The sequence below is a fragment of the Pleurodeles waltl genome, chromosome 9, assembly GCF_031143425.1.
Source record: "Pleurodeles waltl isolate 20211129_DDA chromosome 9, aPleWal1.hap1.20221129, whole genome shotgun sequence".
Taxonomy (NCBI): Eukaryota; Metazoa; Chordata; class Amphibia; order Caudata; family Salamandridae; genus Pleurodeles; species Pleurodeles waltl.
This window is the reverse complement of record NC_090448.1, coordinates 39,222,171-39,245,957: the sequence shown is the minus strand read 5'-3', so window position 1 is coordinate 39,245,957 and position 23,787 is coordinate 39,222,171. Positions and strand designations below refer to the sequence as shown.

General features: G+C 49.3%; 1 protein-coding gene across 1 annotated transcript in view; it reads right to left on the bottom strand.

The window, feature by feature from the left end:
* The window catches only part of LOC138258905 (solute carrier family 26 member 6-like), a 269,592-nt gene that overhangs the window by 188,969 nt on the left and 56,836 nt on the right, over nucleotides 1-23,787 (bottom strand). Inside the window, exon 2 of the mRNA XM_069206227.1 lies at nucleotides 3,421-3,621. Coding sequence (XP_069062328.1) covers nucleotides 3,421-3,566 — 146 coding nt within the window. The 5' untranslated portion in view covers nucleotides 3,567-3,621. The remainder of the gene's footprint in view (nucleotides 1-3,420; nucleotides 3,622-23,787) is intronic.

The following is a 23,787-nucleotide window of genomic DNA, read 5'->3' as shown; positions in this document are numbered from 1 at the left end:
TCAGAGCCCTGCCGCACCTCAGTGCATCTCTATTTGTGATGCGCTGCAGCATCGCAACTTAAGGTATCCCAGCCCTGGCCTCAGAGCCCTGCCGCACCTCAGTGCATCTCCGTTTGTAATGCGCTGCAGCACCGCAGCTGAAGGTATCCCAGCCCTGGCCTTAGAGCCCTGCCGCACCTCAGTGCATCTCCATTTGTGATGCGCTGCAGCACCGCAGGTGATGGTATCCCAGCCCTTGCCTCAGAGCCCTGCCGCACCTCAGTGCATCTCCGTTTGTGATGCGCTGCAGCACCGCAGCTGAAGGTATCCCAGCCCTGGCCTCAGAGCCCTGCCGCACCTCAGTGCATCTCCGTTTGTGATGCGCTGCAGCACCGCAGGTGATGGTATCCCAGCTCCAGCCTCAGAGCCCTGCCGCACCTCAGTGCATCTCCATTTGTGATGCGCTGCAGCACCGCAGCTGAAGGTATCCCAGCCCTGGCCTCAGAGCCCTGCCGCACCTCAGTGCATCTCCGTTTGTGATGCGCTGCAGCACCGCAGCTGAAGGTATCCCAGCCCTGGCCTCAGAGCCCTGCCGCACCTCAGTGCTTCTCCGTTTGTGATGCGCTGCAGCACCGCAGCCGATGGTATGCCAGCCCTATCCTCAGAGCCCTGCCGCACCTCAGTGCATCTCCGTTTGTGATGCGCTGAAGCACCGCAGCCGAAGGTATCCCAGCCCTGGCCTCAGAGCCCTGCACCACCTCAGTGCATCTCCATTTGTGATGCACTGCAGCACCGCAGCTGATGGTATCCCAGCCCTGTCCTCAGAACCCTGCCGCAACTCAGTGCATCTCCGTTTGTGATGAGCTGAAGCACCGCAGCTGAAAGTATCCCAGCCCTGGCCTCAGAGCTCTGCCGCACCTCAGTGCATCTCTGTTTGTGATGCGCTGCAGCACCGCAGCCGAAGGTATACCAGCCCTGGCCTCAGAGCCCTGCCGCACCTCAGTGCATCTCCGTTTGTGATGCGCTTAAGCACCGCAGCTGAAGGTATCCCAGCCCTGGCCTCAGAGCTCCGCCGCACCTCAGTGCATCTCCGTTTGTGATGCGCTGCAGCACCGCAGCTGAAGGTATCCCAGCCCTGGCCTTAGAGCCCTGCCGCACCTCAGTTCTTCTCCGTTTGTGATGCGCTGCAGCACCGCAGCCAATGGTATCCCATCCCTGGCATCAGAGCCCTGCCGCACCTCAGTGCATCTCCGTTTGTGATGTGCTGAAGCACCGCAGCCGAAGATATCCCAGCCCTGGCCTCAGAGCCCTGCCGCACCTCAGTGCATCTCTATTTGTGATGCGCTGCAGCAGCGCAGCTGAAGGTATCCAAGCCCTGGCCTCAGAGCCCTGCCGCACCTCAGTGCTTCTCCGTTTGTGATGCGCTGCAGCACCACAGCTGAAGGTATCCCAGCTCTGGCCTCAGAACCCTGCTGCACCTCAGTGCATCTCCGTTTGTGATGCGCTGCAGCACCGCAGCTGAAGGTATCCCAGCCCTGGCCTCAGAGCCCTTCCACACCTCAGTGCATCTCCATTTGTGATGCGCTGCAGCACCACAGCTGAAGGTATCCCAGGCCTGGCCTCAGAGCCCTGCCGCACCTCAGTCTTCTCCATTAGTAAAGGTATCCCAGCCCTTGCCTCAGAGCCCTGCCGCACCTCAGTGCATCTCCATTTGTGATGCCCTGCAGCACCGCAGCTGAAGGTATCCCAGCCCTTGCCTCCGAGCCCTGCCGCACCTCAGTGCATCTCCATTTGTGATGCCCTGCAGCACCGCAGCTGAAGGTATCCCAGCCCTGGCCTCAGAGCCCTGCCGCACCTCAGTGCATCTCCATTTGTGGTACGCTGCAGCACCGCAGCTGAAGGTATCCCAGCCCTGGCCTCAGAGCCCTGCCGCACCTCAGTGCTTCTCTGTTTGTGATGCGCTGCAGCACCGGAGCTGAAGGTATCCCAGCCCTGGCCTCAGAGCCCTGCCGCACCTCAGTGCATCTCCATTAGTAAAGGTATCCCAGCCCTGGCCTCAGAGCCCTGCCGCCCTTCAGTGCATCTTTCTTTGTTATGCGCTGCAGCACCGCAGCTGAAGGTATCCCAGCCCTGGCCTCAGAGCCCTGCCGCACCTCAGTGCATCTCCGTTTGTGATGTGCTGCAGCACCTCAGCTGAAGGTATCCCAGCCCTTGCCTCAGAGCCCTGCCGCACCTCAGTGCATCTCCATTAGTAAAGGTATCCCAGCCCTTGCCTCAGAGCCCTGCCGCACCTCAGTGCATCTCCATTAGTAAAGGTATCCCAGCCCTTACCTCAGAGACCTGCCGCACCTCAGTGCATCTCCATTTGTGATGCGCTGCAGCACCGAAGCAGAAGGTATCCCAGCCCTGGCCTCAGAGCCCTGCCGCACCTCAGTGCATCTCCATTAGTAAAGGTATCCCAGCCCTGGCCTCAGAGCCCTGACGCACCTCAGTGCATCTCCATTTGTGATGCGCTGCAGCACTGCAGCTGAAGGTGGCTCTGGGAGCTTTAGGCTTTTTAGGCTTACAAATAAAGCTCTGCCCAGTTCCTGCCCAACAGTTGGAATTAGTACTCAGGCTGAATCTAAGTAGTCCCTGCGGTGTCCAATGCTACCCCTGAATAACTTTGAATACACTTATTTAAGTCTAACTTCTCTAGTCCTTCTCCTTGACGGTCTAATAAGGTGTCCCATTCTTCCTTTGCCTTTGTTGTCTCAGGCCTTCAGATGTAGGTTTAGAGAACATATGATATATACTTGTCTTGTATAAACTGATAGTACGCCTTTATATTGACTCCACTTGTGCAAAAATGTCTCTCTGGGCGAGGTAAAAAGAACATGTATGGGTGCTTTAAGATTGAGATTAAACTGTGGGTGAGCTGCAAATATCTCCATGTTTGATTGACTGTCTTTTTAGCAAAGCTATGTGAAAATTGTAAATTGTGCTTAAAAATGCACTATTTGACCCCAGTTTTGCCCAATCTTCTATAGGGAAACAACCCTTACACCCCCAGTATGACACTCCACCATTTTGACAGCTCAACATCTGCCGTTGAAGCCTCAACGTTGGCAGTAGACCCTCTTTTCCATACCCACAATGTACCCCCTGCCCTGGAAAGGGGAACCCCAGGAATTCACTAAGTGCAGCTTTACGTATGTAACTGGGCAAGAGGAAACCCATGGGCTACCTAGTTCTATAGATGCAAGTACCAGAGGGCTGGCCTTGGGAGCCTTCCAGGACCAGCTGGTAGCATTAGCAAACACTACTCCACAGCCATATCCTTCCTTATAGTGACACCTTCTACTAACACCAACCAAAAGACAACAATCAGCAGCACCAAGCCCAGGATACAAAAAGTTACTGGTATCATTATTATTGCTGAGTCATGATGTTAAACCCCACCTTAGCTTCACCTTCACTCGGCTCTTCAGAGAAAGTCTCCTCTGTTGGCACCTTGGTGCAAACTCCTCCAGGTCCGCCTCGCTCAACACATGACGCCTCGAACAGATGCCCGCCGGATGGTGATGGAGGCTGGGTTCTTCCCTCATGTTGAGCTGGATCAGCTCAGGCAAGACTAGGGTTTCCCAAACTGGCTTCCTCAATCTGAAATAAACAAGCAGAATTTACTAAGCAACATAAAAACAGGATTGAGTGATCTCCACCTCTCAAATTCCTCTGGTACACAACATTGAAACATAGGGGCGGATTTATTATTTTGTAGCGCAATTAAAGTTGCACAGGAGGGAGGAAGCAGATTAGAGCCACCGTTTTTAAAAATGTCCTGCTGCCACCGACATCACCGGCTCTTGTGCACTACAAAGGCCACTTAGCACAACACAACCTTTGAATCATGTGCAAAGGTGTATGCGGCTGACTAACATAGGATTTGTATTGAAAGCATTGGCTCCCAATACAAAATCCTATTAATTGAAACATTTTGAAACACTCTACACATTGTATGTGTGATGTGCACCACAGCAAGCGTGGGGCACCAAGTTAACTTGCTGTGCTGCCCTGTCTCACAGAGAAAGGGCAGGAATGCGCCCTATTTAAACAATGCGGCCCAACCCAGTCATTTCGGCTGCCTAGCACCAACGCAGGCACCGGTGCACCATGGTGCAAGGGTGACTGCATTGCATGCAGGATGGTGCACCTTCCTGCAGAATGTAGGAAAGTACCCTCTTTCATGGCATGGTTACCTCCATTTTTTGCCTGTTGTCAGTGTGTTTGAATTTGTTCACTGGGACCCTGTTAACCAGGACCCCAGTGATTATGCTCTCTCCCATCTAACTTGGTAACTTGTACCATTTTCAACCCACATTTGGCATACTGCTGCCCCCATGTAAGTCCCTAGTATTTGGTACACAGGTACCCAGGGCATTGGGATACCATCCACATGGGCTGCAGCATGTATTATGTTGGATAATGTATATATGGAATGTTCTGTAGGCCTCCCATTGCAGCCTGCGTGAAAGGATGTATTCACCCATTTTTACCATGGGTCATTGCACCAGGTCACTAAAAGTCACCCCTATGGCAGGCCCTCCTAGCAGAGAGAGCAGGGTGAAAGTACCTGTGTATGAGGGCACCCCTGCACTAGCAGAGGTGCCCCCACGAACTCCAGTGCCATTTTCATGGACTTTGTGAGTGCGGGGACGCCATTTTACGCGTGTACTGGACATAGGTCACTACATAATGGTATCAAACATGTTGGAATCATACCCCAATACTGTTGCCAGAATTGGAAGTATGATTCCATGCACTCTGCAGGCTCCTTAGAGGACCCCCAGCATTGCTCCTACCAGCCTTCTGGGGTTTTCCAGGCAGCCCAAGCTGCTGCGACCTCTCAGACAGGTTTCTGCCCTCCTGCTGCTTGAACAGCTCAAGCCCAGGAAGGCCAAACAAAGGATTTCCTTTGGGAGAGGGGGGGTAACACCCTCTCCCTATGGAAATAGGTGTTATATGGCTTGGGAGGGGTAGCCTCCCCAAGCCACTGGTATTCTTTGAAGGGCACATTTTGTGCGCTCTGTGCATAAACCAGTCTACACCGGTTCAGGAACCTCCAGTCCCTGCTCTAGCGCCGAACTGGACAATAGAAAGTTGAGTGACCACCCCAGGGGTGGTGCCCAGAGCTCCTCCAGAGGGTCCTTTGGTTCTGCCATCTTGAATCCAAGGTTGGCAGGGACCTTTGGGGGCATCTGAGTGGCCAGACCAGGCAGGTGACATCAGAGTCCACTCCTGATAGGTGGTCACCTGGCTAAGTGACCAATCCCCCTTTTAGGGCTATATAGGGTCTCTCTCTTTGGTGGGTCCTCATATTCGGCCTGCAAGATTCCAGCAGGATTCCTCTGCAACCTCACTTTGACTTCTAGCCACTGGAACCGTGACTGGACCCTCCATGAACTGACAATCTGCATCCACGACAAAGACTCTGCTTGCAACATTGCTTCCACAGCTCCTTTCAGCTTCTGCAACATTTCCCCAGCTGTGCATCCTCTGAGGGAAGGAATCTGCCATGGAGTGAAGAAGTCACTTCCCTGCATCCGCAGGCACCAACTGCAACAACGACCGGCTGCATGGATCTCCTCTCATCCTGAGCTGTGAGGATCCTGCATCACGGTTGCTGGTCCGGAGTAGTTCTCTTGGTCCTCTCTGCCAGCTGTCCAACTTTGGTGAAGGTAAGCCCTTGCCTTCCCATGCAAGACAGTACCCCCGTGCATGCGTCTCTTGCAGCTTCCAAGGCTTGTTTGCATCTCCTTTATGGGATCTTCAGGCTCCGTGTAGCTCCAGCCCCCATGCACAGTCCTCTGCGTGGTTCTCCAGCGGCATGGGACCCTTCTCCAGTTGTGCTGCGTGGGCTCTTCTGCGACTCCTGTGTCCCCATCCTGAGAGACTCCTGTAGGTGCTGCCTTTGTTCCTGTGGGCTCTCTGTGCCACTGAGGGTCCCTCTGACTCCCCCTCCTGGGTTGAGTCCTCCTGGGCCTTGCTGGTACTTGGCAGCTCCGCTTCCCACCAATTGTGACATTTGCCTTTGCCAAGGCTTGTTGGTGGAATTCCTGCACCAACACCTGACTGCAATCCTCCTTCCAGCGTGGGACGTCGTCTGCATCCCTCAGGAACTCTTCACCGACTCCAGTGGTGCAGTGCTGACCATCTTCACATCACCGTCGACCAACTCCTGCATCCACAGCTGAGTGGGTAGTAGCTCCTACTCATCCTAGACTCTTCTGTGACTTCTGGACTTGGTCCCCTTCTTCCACAGGTCACACATCTCTTCTGGAATCCACCGCTGGTTTCTTGCAGTCTTGTCTGGGTGTTACATTTTCTTATTTTCCTTTCTTTTGGGTGGTTGGGGAAAATCTTGTAATTTACCCCTTTCCTCCTGGTCGCTAGGGTGCACTGTGATACTTACCTTTGGGGTTTCCTAGTATCCCCAGCTCCCCTATACACATTCCACTTACCTAGGTAGAGGTCCTGTGTTCACATTCCATTTTTTTAGTATATGGTTTGGGCTCCCCTAGGGTCAAGATTGTCTAACTTTATTTGCACTGTTTTCTTTCATTTTCTTTGCCTACTGTTGATTACTAGTGTGTATATTTAGTGTGTTACTTACCTCCTATTGGAGGGTTGCCTCCCTAGTACTTTTTGGTATTGTGTCATTAAAATAAAGTATCTTTATTTTTGTAACACAGAGGGTGTCATTTCGACCTCGGCGGTCTTTTCACAAGACCGCCGAGGGACCGCTGGGCTGAAGACCGCCAGTGGTGGCGGTTTTCCGCTCGGCGTATTATGACTGCTGGCAGCCCTCCGTCCTTTTCCGGATGCGGAGCCGCCAGCAGCCCTACTGGCGGGTGGCGAGGAAGTGGAGGTTGCTCCACCTCCACCGCCACGTCAACAGAACACCGCCCACCGAATCACGTTCTGTGATTCGGCGTGGCGGTGTTCTGTTGACGGTGTGCTGGCAGCGGAGCAGCCCCCATGGATCCCGTCCCCTCCCGGAAGATCAACGGACAAGGTAAGTTGATCGTCCGTTAGGGGAGGGGGTGGGGGGTGTTGTGTAATGTGTGGGTGCATGGGGGTGTGAGTATGTAGAGGGGGTGTGTGAGTGCGTGTATGCATGCGGGGGTGTAGTGTGAATGGAAATGTGTGCGTGTCTGTCTGTATGTATGTCTGTATGGATGTGTGCCTGTATGTGTGAATGAGGGTGTGCGTGTATGACTGTGTGTGTCTGTTGGCATGTTTGTTCGTGTGTGTGCGGGAATGTGTGTTGGTGGTGTCTGCATGCGTGTCGGGTGTGTGTCTGTGTTGTGATGTCGGGGGTAGGGGTGGGGAGGGGGGTCCTGCCACCTTTCAGGGGGTGGCAGGGGGGTGTTGGGGACGGACTCGGGGGAGGGGGTGGGGGTGGCAGGGACCCCTATCAGTGCCAGGGAAGGAATTTCCTGGCACTGATAGTGCTTACCGCCATGGATTTCATGGCGGTTCCAAACCCTATGATATCCATGGCGGTAAGCCGGGTCATGATACCGCTGGCGGTCTTGTGACGGCCGCCGGGCTGGAGACCCAAGTCTCCAGCCCAGCGGTCGTCTCCGCCATGGCGGTCTGATCGGAGAAGTGGCGGATGACCATGGCGGTAACCGCCATGGTCATAATTCAATTTTTTTTACCGCCAGCCTGTTGGCGGTAAAACCGCCACTTCTCCGTCAACCGCCAGGATCGTAATGACCCCCTGAGTGTTTTCTTTCATGTGTGTAAGTGTTGTGTGACTACAGTGGTTTTGCATGAGCTTTGCATGTCTCCTAGATAAGCATTGGCTGCTCATTCACAGCTACCTATAGAGAGCCTGGCTTCTAGACACTGCCTACACAACACTAACAGGGGATACCTGGACCTGGTGTAAGGTGTAAGTACCCTAGGTACCCACCACACACCAGGACAGCTTCCTACACACAAAAACAATCTTGGAAGGCATTTTCCTCTTTCTATGTGTGCTGCAGGATGGTGGATCAATTTTTGTTTTCTTGTGCCTCCCCCCACCCAAAAAAAACACTTTGGGCCAGATGTACGAAGCTTTTTTCAGCTCACAATCAGCCAGATTTGCAGAATTGGGCCGTTTGCGACCAGAAAAAAGCATTTTCCTATGTACCAAACACTATTTTGCGATTCTGTAACATATTACCGAATCGTAAAATGCTTTAGTGATTCGGTATTAGGAAGGGCAACCCTTCCTAATAGCGACTCACAGTGGTATGTATGAATATTTGACAACTGAAATACAGTTGCAAACCATTTACAGTTTACCACCACCTTCAAGTTGGTGATAGCCCAATCACAATCGATCTCTTCCTCTTTGTGATTGTGGGTGTAAACATTTTTAAGAGCAGGCAGTGGTCCCACAGACCACTGCCTACTCAAAAAAGAAAAAGAAAACTTTTCATTTTCGTTTTTCGAAATGCATCCCATTTTCCGTTTATGAAAACAGGCTGCATTTAAAAAAAATGCTTCATTTAAAAAGCAATCACAGACATGGTGATCTGGTGACCCCCGCAGACCACCATCCCTGTCATTTCTGATCATTCCCAATGGATCACAAATTGCAACCCACCTCATGAATATTGATGAGGTATGTCCATTTGCGATCCACTGGGAATCACAAACAGTGTAAAACACACTGTTGTACATAGCTGTTTGCTATTTCCTATTAGCGAATCTCAGAATTTGCTATTAGGAAACAGCAAATCCAAATCTACATACATCTGGCCCTTTACCCTGTAATAATTGGTGCTGTAAAAATGAAGATCATGAATCTTCTTTCTATGAACCCTGTAATAATGTTAAAAGTTGTTATAGAGATAAAAACAATGTCAATGTACACCATGATATGTGTGTGCATAACAACAAACTCACCTTGCGATTGTCGATTCCACCCGATGTGGATATATTGCATTTATCAAGTATGTGACCTCCTTATCCACCTTGAGTCAGAAATACGTTGTCAGGAAATCCCTGCGACCTAGGCCTGAAGCAACTGATTTACAGATCACAGGTGGGGTGACACTTAGCCTGTACACAAATGCTTGAACAAGAAGAACCCAGATCCATCCCTCAGATAGGTAGCAACACCACAATCGTCATAGGAGACTGGCCCCCAATAAAGCACATTTGGCCAGAGGGGCACGCGTTCCCAAAACACCATAAAAGTTAGATGCTACAAGAAGCTAGGAACACTGAGCCAATCAGAACACAACACATACACAACACGCAGTGATCACATGCGCTTCATGCTGGCTATCTCGACATGTTACCTACTGGCCTGCATTTGTCGCGCCGTGATAGCGGTCGCGGAACCCGCGGCGGGCCTTTTTTCCGGCCGCGCGCTGCGGTGGGAGCCGCAGCCCGTGTTAAGGGTCGCGGGGCCTGCGGTGGCCCTTTTCTCTGGCCGCGCGCTGTTCTTTTTGCCGCAGCGAGGCCTGGGGCCCAGGATTGGGTGTCGGTCCTTGCCGCGCACAGCACGTGACGCGGGTCTTGTTGTGAGGTGTCTGCGCCCCCCCCTCACATCACACACTTACCGGGTGCCCCATTTCAGGGCCTTCCTTTCCTCCTTATGATTAATGGAGCCATGCCGTCTCCTTCCCAGCACACCTTGCACCTCTCTTTTTCCCTGCATGCATCTATTCCCTTTTTGCTATGGTGTCTGTTCCTATATATTGCTATAGCCCCTTCCCAATCCAAAATGGTGGTGTTACTTCTTCCTGTCTATCACTTCCTGTCTAGGGGTATATAAGGGGAATCAATTCTTCTTCTCATTGCGTTGCTACACTTCTGCTGTGGTGGTCACGCTCCGGCTGGTCTTCGCTTGGACTCCAGTTGTTCCTGTTTTTTCCTCTGCTTTCCAGTATTTCCAGGCTTCTGAGTGCTAATTCCTTGTGTCCTCCTTCTGTTCCAGGGAGTTCCTGTTGGAGGTTTTTTCCCCTTGGGGTTTTTCCTTTGGGACACCTTCTGGAGGGCACGGACTGTGGTGGCGTACTATTGTCAACAGCACCGTGGCTACCAGAAGGGGTCACCCCTACCTCGGTCAGAGTAGGACTTGCAGAAACCGGGGCGGCACACCATCCCTCTCTGATCCAGGCGGTAAGCCAAGGGTGAATCGTGACAGCATTTTGTCCACGCAAGGTCGAGACCCACCTGAGCACTTTATCAGATGTTCAGATTTAGGACTTCGTGACTTGGCCCTGATTTCTTTCTGCAAAGAATGTATAGAATTGTTTTATAACCCTTCAAGAATTGTATATAAGGGCGCTCTGAACTCTGTAACTTTGAGAGACAGTCATCCGACCCCGACTCTGTACTGCGCTCTCCCGGCCGCTGTGCCAAACACCTCTTGTCTTTTTGATGGTGGGAACCTTCTGCTTCATCTGTACAGCATGGTCCTTAAATTTCATGGGATGCTGGAATCCCTTCAACAGACCCAATTTTCCTTTGAAAACAGATTCGTACTCTTGCAAGGCATCATTTAAGTTACTGTCTGAAATGCTGAAGATGTACTTTCCATGTACATATTGATTAACATACACAAGTCCTGTTGCTCTATCCAACCTAAAATGTTGACACCCTGATCAACTACATATACCTTAGCAGTTGCAGAGATCCCCTCAAATGCCAGTTCAGCCATTAACATGCCCTTCAAGGCGATTTTGTGCCCACCATAAGGACCTGGCATACTCGTCCTTTGAAATTATGGTAATCCATGACCCAGTGTCCACTAGGGTTGTGACACCATGTTGGTTCACTTGAATAGTAAATTTACGTTGGTCAAGAGAATTGCATTTATCAAGTATGGTGATCAAAAAGCAAGATCTTTCATGTTCTCCTCAGTTTTTGTGCTGTCATTGTCATAATTTTTCACTTCAAACAACTTCTTACTTTGGCTGTTGGCACAACAAACTTTGGGGAAATGGCATAATGTTCTGCATTTGTAACACTTATTACCCCGCTCCAGACAGTGTTTGAAAGAAGCTAGGAGGCTACTAGAACCACAACTGTAGCATTCATTACAGATTCCTTCACCCTGTCTGCGACCAATGGCTGTATTCCCTATTGTGACATTGTCACGCCTGGATTGTGAATTGGCATGCACAAGATTTACTTCATTGTCTCGCCCTTTTGCTTTTTTGAAAAGTGTCACATCCTCTGCTGAATGTTCACAGCTTTTGATGGTGCTAATTACCATTTTAAGACTAGGGCCCATATTTACAAGCGGCCTGCTCCTCCGGAGCATCACTTTTTGTGATGCAAAAGTGGCGCAGGCTTCACACCCATCTTTAGAAGGCCACGCGAAGCCACTTTGTGTCGGTTGACATGGCCTTGTAGATCTGGAGTAAGGCAACGCAGAACAAGTCAATGCGTTGCCTTACTTTGCATCAGGGAGGCATTTCCATGGGTGTTTCGTGGGTGTTCCCATGCAACACCCGTGGATTTTGATGCATTCACAGATTTACAAGGTTTCATTAACCTGGGAATGCGTCAAAAGCCTACGCCTCCCCAGGGGTGGCATAAGAGTGACACAACGGAGAGGAATGCAGTACAAATAGAAGGAGAAAATTGCCTACATTGATTATTTCTGTGCAGGAACGTGCCCCTTCCTGCACAAAAACAATCATCCCTACAGCACAGGCACCCTTGCTCCATGGTGCAAGGGTGCCTGTGTTGGTGCATGGCAGCAATTTGTGCACCAGCACAGGGGGAGAGGACAGAATGTGCCTTATCTTGTAGATAAGGTGCATTTCTGCCCTTCCTCAGTGGTGCAGGCCCTGGGCCATGGGCCTTGTAAATATAGCCCTAGGACTCTTACAGCATCGCAACTTCTCCTGCGCCTTGACACATGTGCATTGCAACCTATTCACGGACAATCTCATCAGTATTGCTGAATGCACAGGCAGATGCCAACATTTGTGACATATTCTTCCACAGTCTTGCCTGGTGCTTGGTACCTATAGCAGAAATTGTGGTGCTTTCTGATGATACAGATACTAGTAAACAAGGGATTAGCCAGTAAAATAAAATCCCACCCACTTTGAGCACTATGGGGGTCATTATGACCCCGGTGGTGAGTGGAAATGTGGCATTAGTACCACCAACAGGCTGGCGGTACGTGCTGCCACTTCTCCACTCAGACCGCCATGGTGGTATCAGCTGCCGGGCCGGAGATGTCAATCTGCAGCAAGGCGGCCGGCATAGTACAGCCGGCGGCATTATGAGCCTGCCAACCACCATAGTTTTCGTGGCGTTAGCAACGCCACAAAAACCATGGCAGTAGGTCCTATCGGTGACAGGGAATTCCTTCCCTGTTACCAGTAGGCGGCTCCCACACCCCCTCCAACACACATTTGACACCCCCACCTCCTCTCCATCAAACTACCCCCACCCCCTCTGATTCTCTCACTCACTCTCCCACACCCTATACAGGCACACACCCGCAGACACGCACCACGCATACAGCCAATCACTCACACTGCAATACACGCATTCATACAAGCATACTTCCAGACATGCTCGCACACATTCTTGCATACATTCACACTGACATGCAGACTCGCATTCACTTCACAATTCTTACACGCATTCACTCACCTGCATACAACCACCAAACAACACAACACACAGACGCATTCACACACAAACACTCAGGCACACACACACAACACCCCCATCCTCCCAGCCCCCTCCCCTGTCAGAAGCCCGACTTACCTTTGTCTGTCGAGGAGGTCTTCCGGCAGGGAACTGGAAGGTGCACTGCTACCACCAGCAGCGCCCCACCAGCAGAACACTGGCAGGCCGTATACAGGTCATGATTCGGCTGGCGGCGTTCTACTGGTGGGCGGTGCAGGTGGTAGCAGCGCCAGCTTACCACCGTCCGCCAGTATGATCACTGACGGATTTCTGCCCTTCTTGTGGCGGACGTCCGGCAGTGATCATAATATGGCCGACGGATCGTAGTTGTGGTGACAGTATGTTGGCGGCCGTCACCGCAGTGGTAGGCGTTTTTTACTGACATTGTCATAATCAGGGCCTATGGCATTAAGTAAGGGAGCAAAGTGAGCAATCCCAAATTTTCCTACAAATGCCAGTGAGAATTGTTAGTGCAAGGACATTTTACACAAACAATTCAAAATAATGCATCCTTCTTCCAATTATTTTATTCTTTTACTGTTCCTTCCTTTCTTCTTATCCTCTTGCTTCTCTCCTTCATTCCTAATTTTTTAGATTACTTCCATTTGTTAATTCTTTCTCTTCTTTCTTTTCATTGCCTTTCCTTCTGCCTCTCATTTTTCCTTTCCATTATTTTACTCTTTTTTCCTGCTGCCTATATTTCTTTCTCTCCTTCCATTTTTCATTAGATTTATGTGTTCCTTACATATTTTCTTCTTGCTGCTCTTCTTGCCAGTCTTCATTTTATTTCTTCCTACCTTTTCGCTTCTTTCCCTATTTCAATTCTTCTTTTGTGCCTTTTTCCATTCTCCATTCTTTTTGCTTTAGGTCTTTTTCTCCCAATTTGCATTCTATTCTCCTTCCTTCCCCCCTTACTTCCTTCACACTCCATGTTCCTCTCACTTATATTTAATAACCATTCACATAATTTGTCTTTCTGTCTCTCATCGTTTTCAGCTACTTTAGCACTCTATGGTATACATCCCCAAATATTTTTCATTGTAATTATTGAGACACAGATCAAAATTAGGAAGGGCCATAAAACAATTTATTCTACCCGAGTAGCACCCCCTCTTAAGCTGATAAAGAAGGTGCTTCACTGTGCCCTTGCTAGTATCAAAGTATTCCTCCATTATCTTTCTTGCTTTTCTATATACATCCCAATCCTCAGCTTCCCATTCTGGTTTCTTGACAGGTGATATATTAATGAGCAAATGCCTACCCTTGACACCTACACAATAAAGCTTGTTTGCATCTGAAACTAAACTGTGTTCCATCAATGCCAAACAAATGCATTTCAAAACTCCTAATCCACTTGTTCCATTGCTCTCTTGAAATACCTAGTGATAGAAATGGGGTCTCCAGTTGGCAGTCAGTTTACACCCTGTCCAAGTAGAGACCCTCACTCTAGTCAGGGCAAGGGAGATACACAGCTCAGATAACTCCTGCTCACCCCCTGGGAAGCTTGGCACAAGCAGACAGGTTTATCTCAGAGGCAATGTGTAAAGTATTTGTACAAACACACACAGTAACACAGTGAAAACACCACACAAGTTTAGAAAAATAGACAATATTAATCTGAGTAAAACAAGACCAAAACAACAAAAATCCAACATACACAAGTAAAGATATCAAATTGTTAGGTAAAATGAGTCTTAATCCATAAGAATCAGTGGATGCATTGTTTTAGCACAAAGTACCTAGTATGCGTCAAAATAAAAGCTGCAGGGGCGGGGGTGGGTCAGAAAAGCAAGTGATGCATCAATTCCTTACTCATAAGTGAGGGTGTGCGTCGATTCTTTCCTCACCAGGTAAGCAATGCATCGATTCTTTCCTTGAAGAGAAGGAATGCGTTGATTTCCAAGCAGTGATGTTGAACATTGAGGCCCAGGGACGAAGCGTGGAAAATCTGGATGCACAGCAACAATTAAGTCGCACTGAGCTGATGATGCATCAATTTCTGCAACCGCAAGGCAGACGCTGCTTCGATTTTACAGCCGCCAGGGGGGTGCTGGGTTGATTTTTCTGCCTCTCGACTCCAATGTGTGGATTTTCACTTTGGTTCTTCCAGCTTCTCCTTCCAGGGGCCCAGGGACTGGATGTGGCACCACTTGGCAAGTCAGGGGGTCTCAGCAAGAGAACTCATGTGCTGGCAGATCTTAACAGGAGGCACGCTCAGTCCAAGCCCTTGGAGAAACTTCACAAGCAGGATACACTGGAACGTACAGTCTTTGTTCTCGTTAAAGCAGAAGCAGCAACTGCAGGCAAACCCAGCAAAGCAAACACAGAGCAAAGGGGCAGTACTCCTCCTCAGAGCTGTTCAGTTCTTCTCCTTGGCAGTGGTCCTCTTGATCCAGAAGTGTTCTAAAATTGTGGGGTCAGCAGTCCAATACTTATACTCATTTCTGCACACGACCTTGCCTCTTCCTTGCCCTGCCCCAGCCACACTCTAGGGGGTTGAAGACTGTATTGTGTAGGGTCCGGCACAGCTCTTTCAAGTGCAGGTGTCAGCTCCTCCCTCCTACTCCTGCCCGGGACGACTCATCGGGATATGTAGGACACACCTCTGCTCCCTTTGTGTCACTGTCTAGAGAGAATTCACAAACAGCCTGTCAGTCTGACCCAGACGTGGATTCAGCAGCCAAGAAGAGGCACAGAATGGTTAAGCAAGAAAATGCACATTTTCTAAAAGTGGCATTTTCAAGCAGACAATCTACAATCTAACTTTACCTACAGGTGTATTTTTAAATTGTGAGTTCAGAGACCCCAAACTCCACATCTCTATCTGCTCCCAACTACACTTAAAAGATATTTCAAGGCAAATCCTCATGTTAACCTATGGGAGAGATGGGCTTTGCAGTAGTGAGTTTGGCAGTATTTTGCTATCAGGACATGTAAAACACACCAGTACACGTTCTACCTTTTAAATACACTGCACCCTGCCCATGGGCCTACCTAGGGCCTACTTTAGGAGTGACTTGCATGTACTGATAGCGCCCAATATTAAATGCTGCTCTGCAATCACGGCTAATGACCTTTAAAAGTGGTGGGGCGTGATCCTTGGTTCTGATTCCAGTGAGCTTTTTCTTGAAGGGTTCTCTCACACTTTCTTGCACTAAGGGCCTCATTTACAAAGATTTGGCTTAGGGCAGCACCGCAAGTCTTTTTGCTGCGCTGCCCTACGCCAAATCGAAAGGCAGGAATGCACTGTATTTAGGAGATACAATGCATTCCTGTCCTTTCAGCAGGCACCCTTGTTCTGCATTGTTGGCAGGAATGTTTCTGTGCAGGGATGGACACCTTCCTGCACAAAAGAGGAAAAACGAGGAGAAATGAAAACATTTCTCCTCGTTACGCCTGCTGTGGGGAGGCGTAAGGTTTTGGCGCTGACCCAAGTTTACGTGACTTGGGAAATCTGCAGCACCGTTAAAATCCACGGGTGTTGAGTGGGAACACCCACCGCAACGCCCATGGAACGCCTCCTTGACACAGAGTAAGGCAAAGCCACGCAGGGTGGCTTTGCATCACGTCATAGGTATGTATGAGAGGCCTGCGCCACCGAAGCGTCTACAAAATGTGATGCTCCCGCGGCGCAGGCCTCTTGTGGATAACTCCCTAAGTTTACTGTCTAACTTTGACTCACTCACTCTCAGTCTGTCTCACTAATTCGCGCAGTCTCACTCATTCTACTCTGACCAATTCTGTCTTACTCAGTCCCACTCATTCTCACCCATTCTGAATTACTTCGTCTGCCTGTGTCCCACACACAGTAACACTCAATTACACTCACTGTCATTCTCCCTCATTCTGTCCTTACTGTCACTCATTCTCACCCACTTTGACTCATTCCTTCACTGACCCTCTCCCACTTTAACTCACACACATAGTCAAACAGACATGCTCACACTGCTGGAATGGCACAGTCACCTTCACGCACCTCTGTCATCAATCAAGCAATGTCACTAGCTGCCTCAGTGGGTTGCTGAACCCAAAGTAGGTCTGAATTTTACTTTTATTGTACCAAGTCACTCTTGATACAACAAAAATGGTGCACAAAACAAGGTGGATATAGTAGAGCCGCCACTGGTCCAGGACACCTATTCATCAAACCTATCCATCCACTTAATCATTCACCCTTCAACTTATCCACCTCTTTCATCCATCCATTCATCCATCCTTTCAATCATTCGCTCCATGTATTCATCCTATCACTCCATCCATCCATCATCCTCCCTTAGGTTTATCCATTTTTCCACCCTTTCACTCAGCCATCCATCCTTACACCCATCCATCCACCCTTCGTCCCATTCATCCATCTATCCATCCATCCCTCCTTTTACCCTTTCACTCAGCGTCCATCCTTACACTCACTCATCCATCTATTCATTCATCTATCAATTAAGGCTTTTACTCATCCATCCATACTTTTATCCAAACATCCATCTACCCTGCCTTTCACTCATCCATCCATTGTTTTACTCATCCCTTTTTACATACATCCTTTCACTCATCCATCCTTTCGCTCATTGATCCATATTTTCACTCCATCCACTCATCCATCCTTTTCCACTTCCACTCATCCATCCATCCTTTTACACATTCTATCATTCATCCATCCTTTTCCTCATCATCTATCAACCCATCCTTTCATTCCCTCCATCATCCATCTATCCTCCTTTTCACTCCTACACCCTCCCTCCCTTTCACTCTTCCATTCTTTCATTCATTCTTTCACTCATTCATCCATGCATCTATACATCCACAATTTCATCCATCCATCCACCCATCCCCCATCCTTCCTTTCACTCACTCATCCTCTCAAGTTCATCATGAGCTTTTGTCTGCTGAGCTGCAGACAGAAGAGGTACGTCAAGAACTCCACCCCCACAGTAGCTGCTAAAACAGGGAGGGTGGTGGGAGGATGATGATGCCCCTGATGCAGAAGCTTAACTGCACCCTTATCTCTTAGTCCACTAGTGCAATTGTTGTCTGTAGTTGGTTCCTTCCTTCTCATCCCGCAGGGTCCGACATTTGTTACACACGTCACAGATGCAAAAGCACACAGGTCGTCTTGCTCCTGCTGAGCTCTGCTGTTGGGCACTCGTGGGCATGGTGGGGCAAGCACTTATGGGCATCATGTAAACAGCACGCTGACAGCCTGTGAGACACCCCCACCTGTGGGAACTAAAAATGTTAGCTGCATGTAAATGCTCCCACAAAAGTAGATTATACATTTGATAAACATGTTTTATAATAAAAAGAGATGCATATGTAATGATGTAGTTTTACAGAGGAGAAATGCACTTGTTTATGACAGCGCTGGCACACTCCCTGCATCCTTCACCCTTGTTCATTCACTGTAAAGTGTAGTTTACATATGCCAGTGTAAATGTCTCACACACTCTGCTAATTCTGGCTTTTTAGCTAACAGCCCCTATGAAAACCAATACTACAGTCACCAGACTGTAGTGCACTGCTCGACTGAAATAAAGCATTGTTCCTGAAAGCTATCATACATGAAGATGCAGGCAGGTGCTTGTAGCGTCTTCCCCAGCTGGGTATCCGCTGAATGGCTAGTCCACACACAGAGCTGTAAATCACACGACTTTATTCCTCTGCGTGTAACGGTGAACTCCAGCATTCTAAACCAAGCTTTTATTACATTCTATTCTAGTGATTACATCACACTGATACGGTGTCCTCAGGACGCCAGAAAGGTTCTGTTTTAAATCATGCAAGACACTACGGCCCTCATTCTAACTCTGCCGCCCGCCAGGCGAGAAGCGCCATTTGGCCGCCACGCGGCCAAAATACCGCTTCCCGCATTCTGACATTCCTGCTGGGCGCTAAGCAAGTTAGCGCCCGCCGGCCCAGCGGGAATGAGGGCCGCAACACAGGAGCCGGCTCCGAATGGAGCCGGCGGTGCGGCGGGTGCAGTTCCACCCGTCGTGCTTTTCACTGTCTGCTAAGCAGACAGTGAAAAGCCGCCCTGGGCCCTGTTAGGGGACCCCTGCACTGCCCATGCCAGTGGCATGGGCAGTGCAGGGGCCCCCAGGGGCCCCAGGACACCCGTTCCCGCCAGCCTCTTCCTGGCGGTGAAAACCGCCAGAAACAGGCTGGCGGGAAGGGGGTCAGAATCCCCAAGGCAGCGCTGCCCTGGCGGATTCGCCCAGCCGCGGGTAAACCGGCGGGAAACCGCCGGCCCCGGTTTTCTGACCGCTGCTTTACCGCCGCGGTTAGAATGGGCTAGGAAGCACCGCCAGCCTGTTGGCGGTGCTTCCGTCATTGGCGGCCCTGGCGGTCTTTGACCGCCAGGGTCGGAATGACCCCCTACATCTCCCCCTCTGTTAAACGAAAAATTGCAAAATCACGAGACATATATATATATATATATATATATATAAGCCACCTTGTTATATATATATATATATATATATATATATATATATATATATATACAGGGAGTGCAGAATTATTAGGAAAATGAGTATTTTGACCACATCATCCTCTTTATGCATGTTGTCTTACTCCAAGCTGTATAGGCTCGAAAGCCTACTACCAATTAAGCATATTAGGTGATGTGCATCTCTGTAATGAGAAGGGGTGTGGTCTAATGACATCACCACCCTATATCAGGTGTGCATAATTATTAGGCAACTTCCTTTCCTTTGGCAAAATGGGTCAAAAGAAGGACTTGACAGGCTCAGAAAAGTCAAAAATAGTGAGATATCTTGCAGAGGGATGCAGCACTCTTAAAATTGCAAAGCTTCTGAAGCGTGATCATCGAACAATCAAGCGTTTCATTCAAAATAGTCAACAGGGTCGCAAGAAGCGTGTGGAAAAACCAAGGCGCAAAATAACTGCCCATGAACTGAGAAAAGTCAAGCGTGTAGCTGCCACGATGCCACTTGCCACCAGTTTGGCCATATTTCAGAGCTGCAACATCACTGGAGTGCCCAAAAGCACAAGGTGTGCAATACTCAGAGACATGGCCAAGGTAAGAAAGGCTGAAAGACGACCACCACTGAACAAGACACACAAGCTGAAACGTCAAGACTGGGCCAAGAAATATCTCAAGACTGATTTTCTAAGGTTTTATGGACTGATGAAATGAGAGTGAGTCTTGATGGGCCAGATGGATGGGCCCGTGGCTGGATTGGTAAAGGGCAGAGAGCTCCAGTCCGACTCAGACGCCAGCAAGGTGGAGGTGGAGTACTGGTTTGGGCTGGTATCATCAAAGATGAGCTTGTGGGGCCTTTTCGGGTTGAGGATGGAGTCAAGCTCAACTCCCAGTCCTACTGCCAGTTCCTGGTAGACACCTTCTTCAAGCAGTGGTACAGGAAGAAGTCTGCATCCTTCAAGAAAAACATGATTTTCATGCAGGACAATGCTCCATCACACGCGTCCAAGTACTCCACAGCGTGGCTGGCAAGAAAGGGTATAAAAGAAGGAAATCTAATGACATGGCCTCCTTGTTCACCTGATCTGAACCCCATTGAGAACCTGTGGTCCATCATCAAATGTGAGATTTACAAGGAGGGAAAACAGTACACCTCTCTGAACAGTGTCTGGGAGGCTGTGGTTGCTGCTGCACGCAATGTTGATGGTGAACAGATCAAAACACTGACAGAATCCATGGATGGCAGGCTTTTGAGTGTCCTTGCAAAGAAAGGTGGCTATATTGGTCACTGATTTGTTTTTGTTTTGTTTTTGAATGTCAGACATGTATATTTGTGAATGTTGAGATGTTATATTGGTTTCACTGGTAATAATAAATAATTGAAATGGGTATATATTTGTTTTTTGTTAAGTTGCCTAATAATTATGCACAGTAATAGTCACCTGCACACACAGATATCCCCCTAACATAGCTAAAACTAAAAACAAACTAAAAACTACTTCCAAAAATATTCAGCTTTGATATTAATGAGTTTTTTGGGTTCATTGAGAACATGGTTGTTGTTCAGTAATAAAATTAATCCTCAAAAATACAACTTGCCTAATAATTCTGCACTCCCGTATATATTTATGGACAACTATATCTCTTCAATTAATCTTCCTGCCGATTTGATCTGTCAACCTGATCTGGTCACTGGAAGCTGTAAACTTTTGTCCTCTTTGTCGGAGATTGCCAATGATGCAAGGAATCAGCAATAGTCATTGAGTTTTCAGAAACAGTCTTTCTATTACCATACAGAGTTGAAGACCGATGAAATGCAGGAGATGTTTTGCATGTCGCCTTTTGCCTGCATAGACACTCATCCTCTGTTTAGGAACCAAGAGCCAGATTTACAAGGCCCTTGTGCCACCGGAACGTCACTTTTTGTGACACTCCGTTGGTGCTGTGCAGTGCGCCACATTTACAAGGTGGCACTAAGCCACTTTTTGTGGCTTAAAGCCACCTTGTTAAAATGGTCCCCTCTGATGCAGTTTTCTCCGTCAGAGGGATTTGCAATGTGTGTTGCTGTGGGCGTTCCACCACAACGCCCATTTCTTTTGACGCTGCCTCAGATTTACAACAAGTCTGAAATCTGTGGCAGCGCCAAAAACTAACGCCACCCCAGGGGTGGCGTTAGCATGGCACAACAAGGAAGAATACTTTTATTCCTCCTTGTTTTTACTTTTTCCATGTGTGCTGCATTGCACAGCACACACGGAAAGAGCAAAAGGCCATGAACGATTGTTTGCGTGCAGAAAGGGACACCTTTCTGCACATTATCAATCATTGCAAAATGACAATTTGGTACTTCTATGTGGGCTGCATTCTGCAGCCCACATAGAAGTGCCAAATTGCCATTGTAGATTGTTTATGTGCAGGAAGGTCCACCTTCCGGCACATAAACAATCAATCCCCTAAACGCAGACACCCTTGTACTATGGTGCAAAGATGCCTGCATTGGCAGCTAAGTTTAACGCAGGGGGGAACACAGGGATGTGCTGTATTTTAGTAAATACTGCGCATCCCTGTGTTTCTAAAGTGGTGAAGCGCTGCACTGCAAGCTCTGGCACAGCACTGCGCCACTTTTTAGTAAATCTGGCCCCAAGTCCCTTGTACAAATCATGTCATCACATTTCTTTCTTTCAGTGGTCCATTGAGGTAACTCATTTGCCATTGCTCTCCTAAACATCAAAGTAGCAGGACTTTCACCGGTGTCAAGGGGGCTGTCAAACGATAAGCTTGTAAAGTACTATTCAGTACTGTTTTTAAACTGTGCTTCTTAAGAGTTGTACCCTGCAATGCTTTCTCTAGCATACTCATAAAACGCGCAACAAGTCCGTTGGCCTGTGGCCATAAGGGTGTGATCTTCTAATGCTTTATGTTCAGATGCTCCCGGAATTCTTTTAATTCTTTACTGTTGAAGGGTGAACCATTGTCAGACTTCACAATGGCTGGTAAGCCCCATATTGCAAAGATGTCATCAAGTTTATGTATTGTGAAGAGAATAAGGGGGTCATTCCGACCCTGGAGGGCCGGGGACCACGGAAGCACCGCCAACAGGCTGGCGGTGCTTCCAGGGCCATTCTGACCGCAGCGGTAAAGCCGCGGTCAGAAAAGGGGAACCAGCGGTTTCCCGCCGGTTTTCCCCTGGCCCAGGGAATCCTCCATGGCGGCGCTGCTTGCAGCGCCACCATGGGGATTCCGACCCCCTTCCCGCCAGCCTGTTTCTGGCGGTTTACACAGCCAGAACCAGGATGGCGGGAACGGATGTCGTGGGGCCCCTAGGGGCCCCTGCACTGCCCATGCCACTGGCATGGGCAGTGCAGGGGCCCCCTAACAGGGCCCCATGAAGATTTTCACTGTCTGCTTTGCAGACAGTGAAAATCGCGACGGGTGCCACTGCACCCGTCGCACCCCTGCAACACCGCCGGCTCCATTCGGAGCCGGCTTCTATGTTGCAGGGGCTTTCCCACTGGGCCGGCGGGCGGCCTTTTGGCGGTCGTCCGCTGGCCCAGCGGGAATGCCAGAATGGCATCCGCGGTCTCCTGACCACGGAGCGGCCATTTGGCGGTGACCGCATGGCGGGCGGCGACCGCCACCCGCCGCAGTCAGAATGACCGCCTAAGTGCTCTGAAAACATGGAAATGACACACTTAAGCAATATGAAAGCTTGGCACCTATGCCCTGGTGAAAACAGTGGAGGGCAGAGACTGAGGACGCCTCACACGAGTGACGATGCACAGAAAGACCAAAGTCATCGTTGACCAGGGAAGCGGGGTATGGAGGCCCGATGAACTCTCCACCGCAGGTGTGGAGGACCGATGGGGCCGGTTCATATTCCTGTCCTCTTTGACACTTCAGCCTGTAGTAATGGGACAGGCTCAGGTAAAGAGCACAACAAATGTATCACTTTACACGTAGCAGCCCGCCACCGAACGGCGCAATGGCTGTCAGCCGCTATAAAACCCCTAAGTGTTCTAAGCCTGCAGGTTTCTCACGCACACTCCACACATGAGGAGGAAGGGAATGAGGTAAGACCACAAGGAAGCAATATGGGAATAACAACCCATACAACAGTAACAAGAATATGTGCAGAAGGAAGTCAAACAATACACCCTGTGACCATGGAAGACTAGTCTGGTGCTGCCCATCCTGGTAGAGAGAGAAAGAGATCTGGCGTTTTGTCTAGTGGCAGTTTTGACTCGTCATAAAGTAGCGAAGAGGGTTAATATCCCTGCTGCAAAGAACAGATCTGCATGCTATGTGGATAGCTGAGTGGATTAGTAAAGCCAGCCTTTACTAGTGCTTTAAAACAAATGAAATGTATGTGAGAGAGGAGCTATGGAGAGATGAGGGTCACTTGAGGGAATCCAAAGAGGAGGTCATGGGGGAGATGCCGAAAAAGATTGTTGCTCCAGGCGCCACCAGCACTAAAGCCGGCCCTGGTAGACAAGGTCTGGCAAGCACAAGTAACCAGCTTAGGGGAGTAATAAACTGTGATGGGTTCTGATGAATAGTTCTAAGCCTAAAGGCAATGCTATGGAGACAATGTTGTAAGGACAGTGCTGAGGAAACAGTGAAAAGAGGAAGGGACTCTACTTTGCAATAAATGTAACTGTGAAATG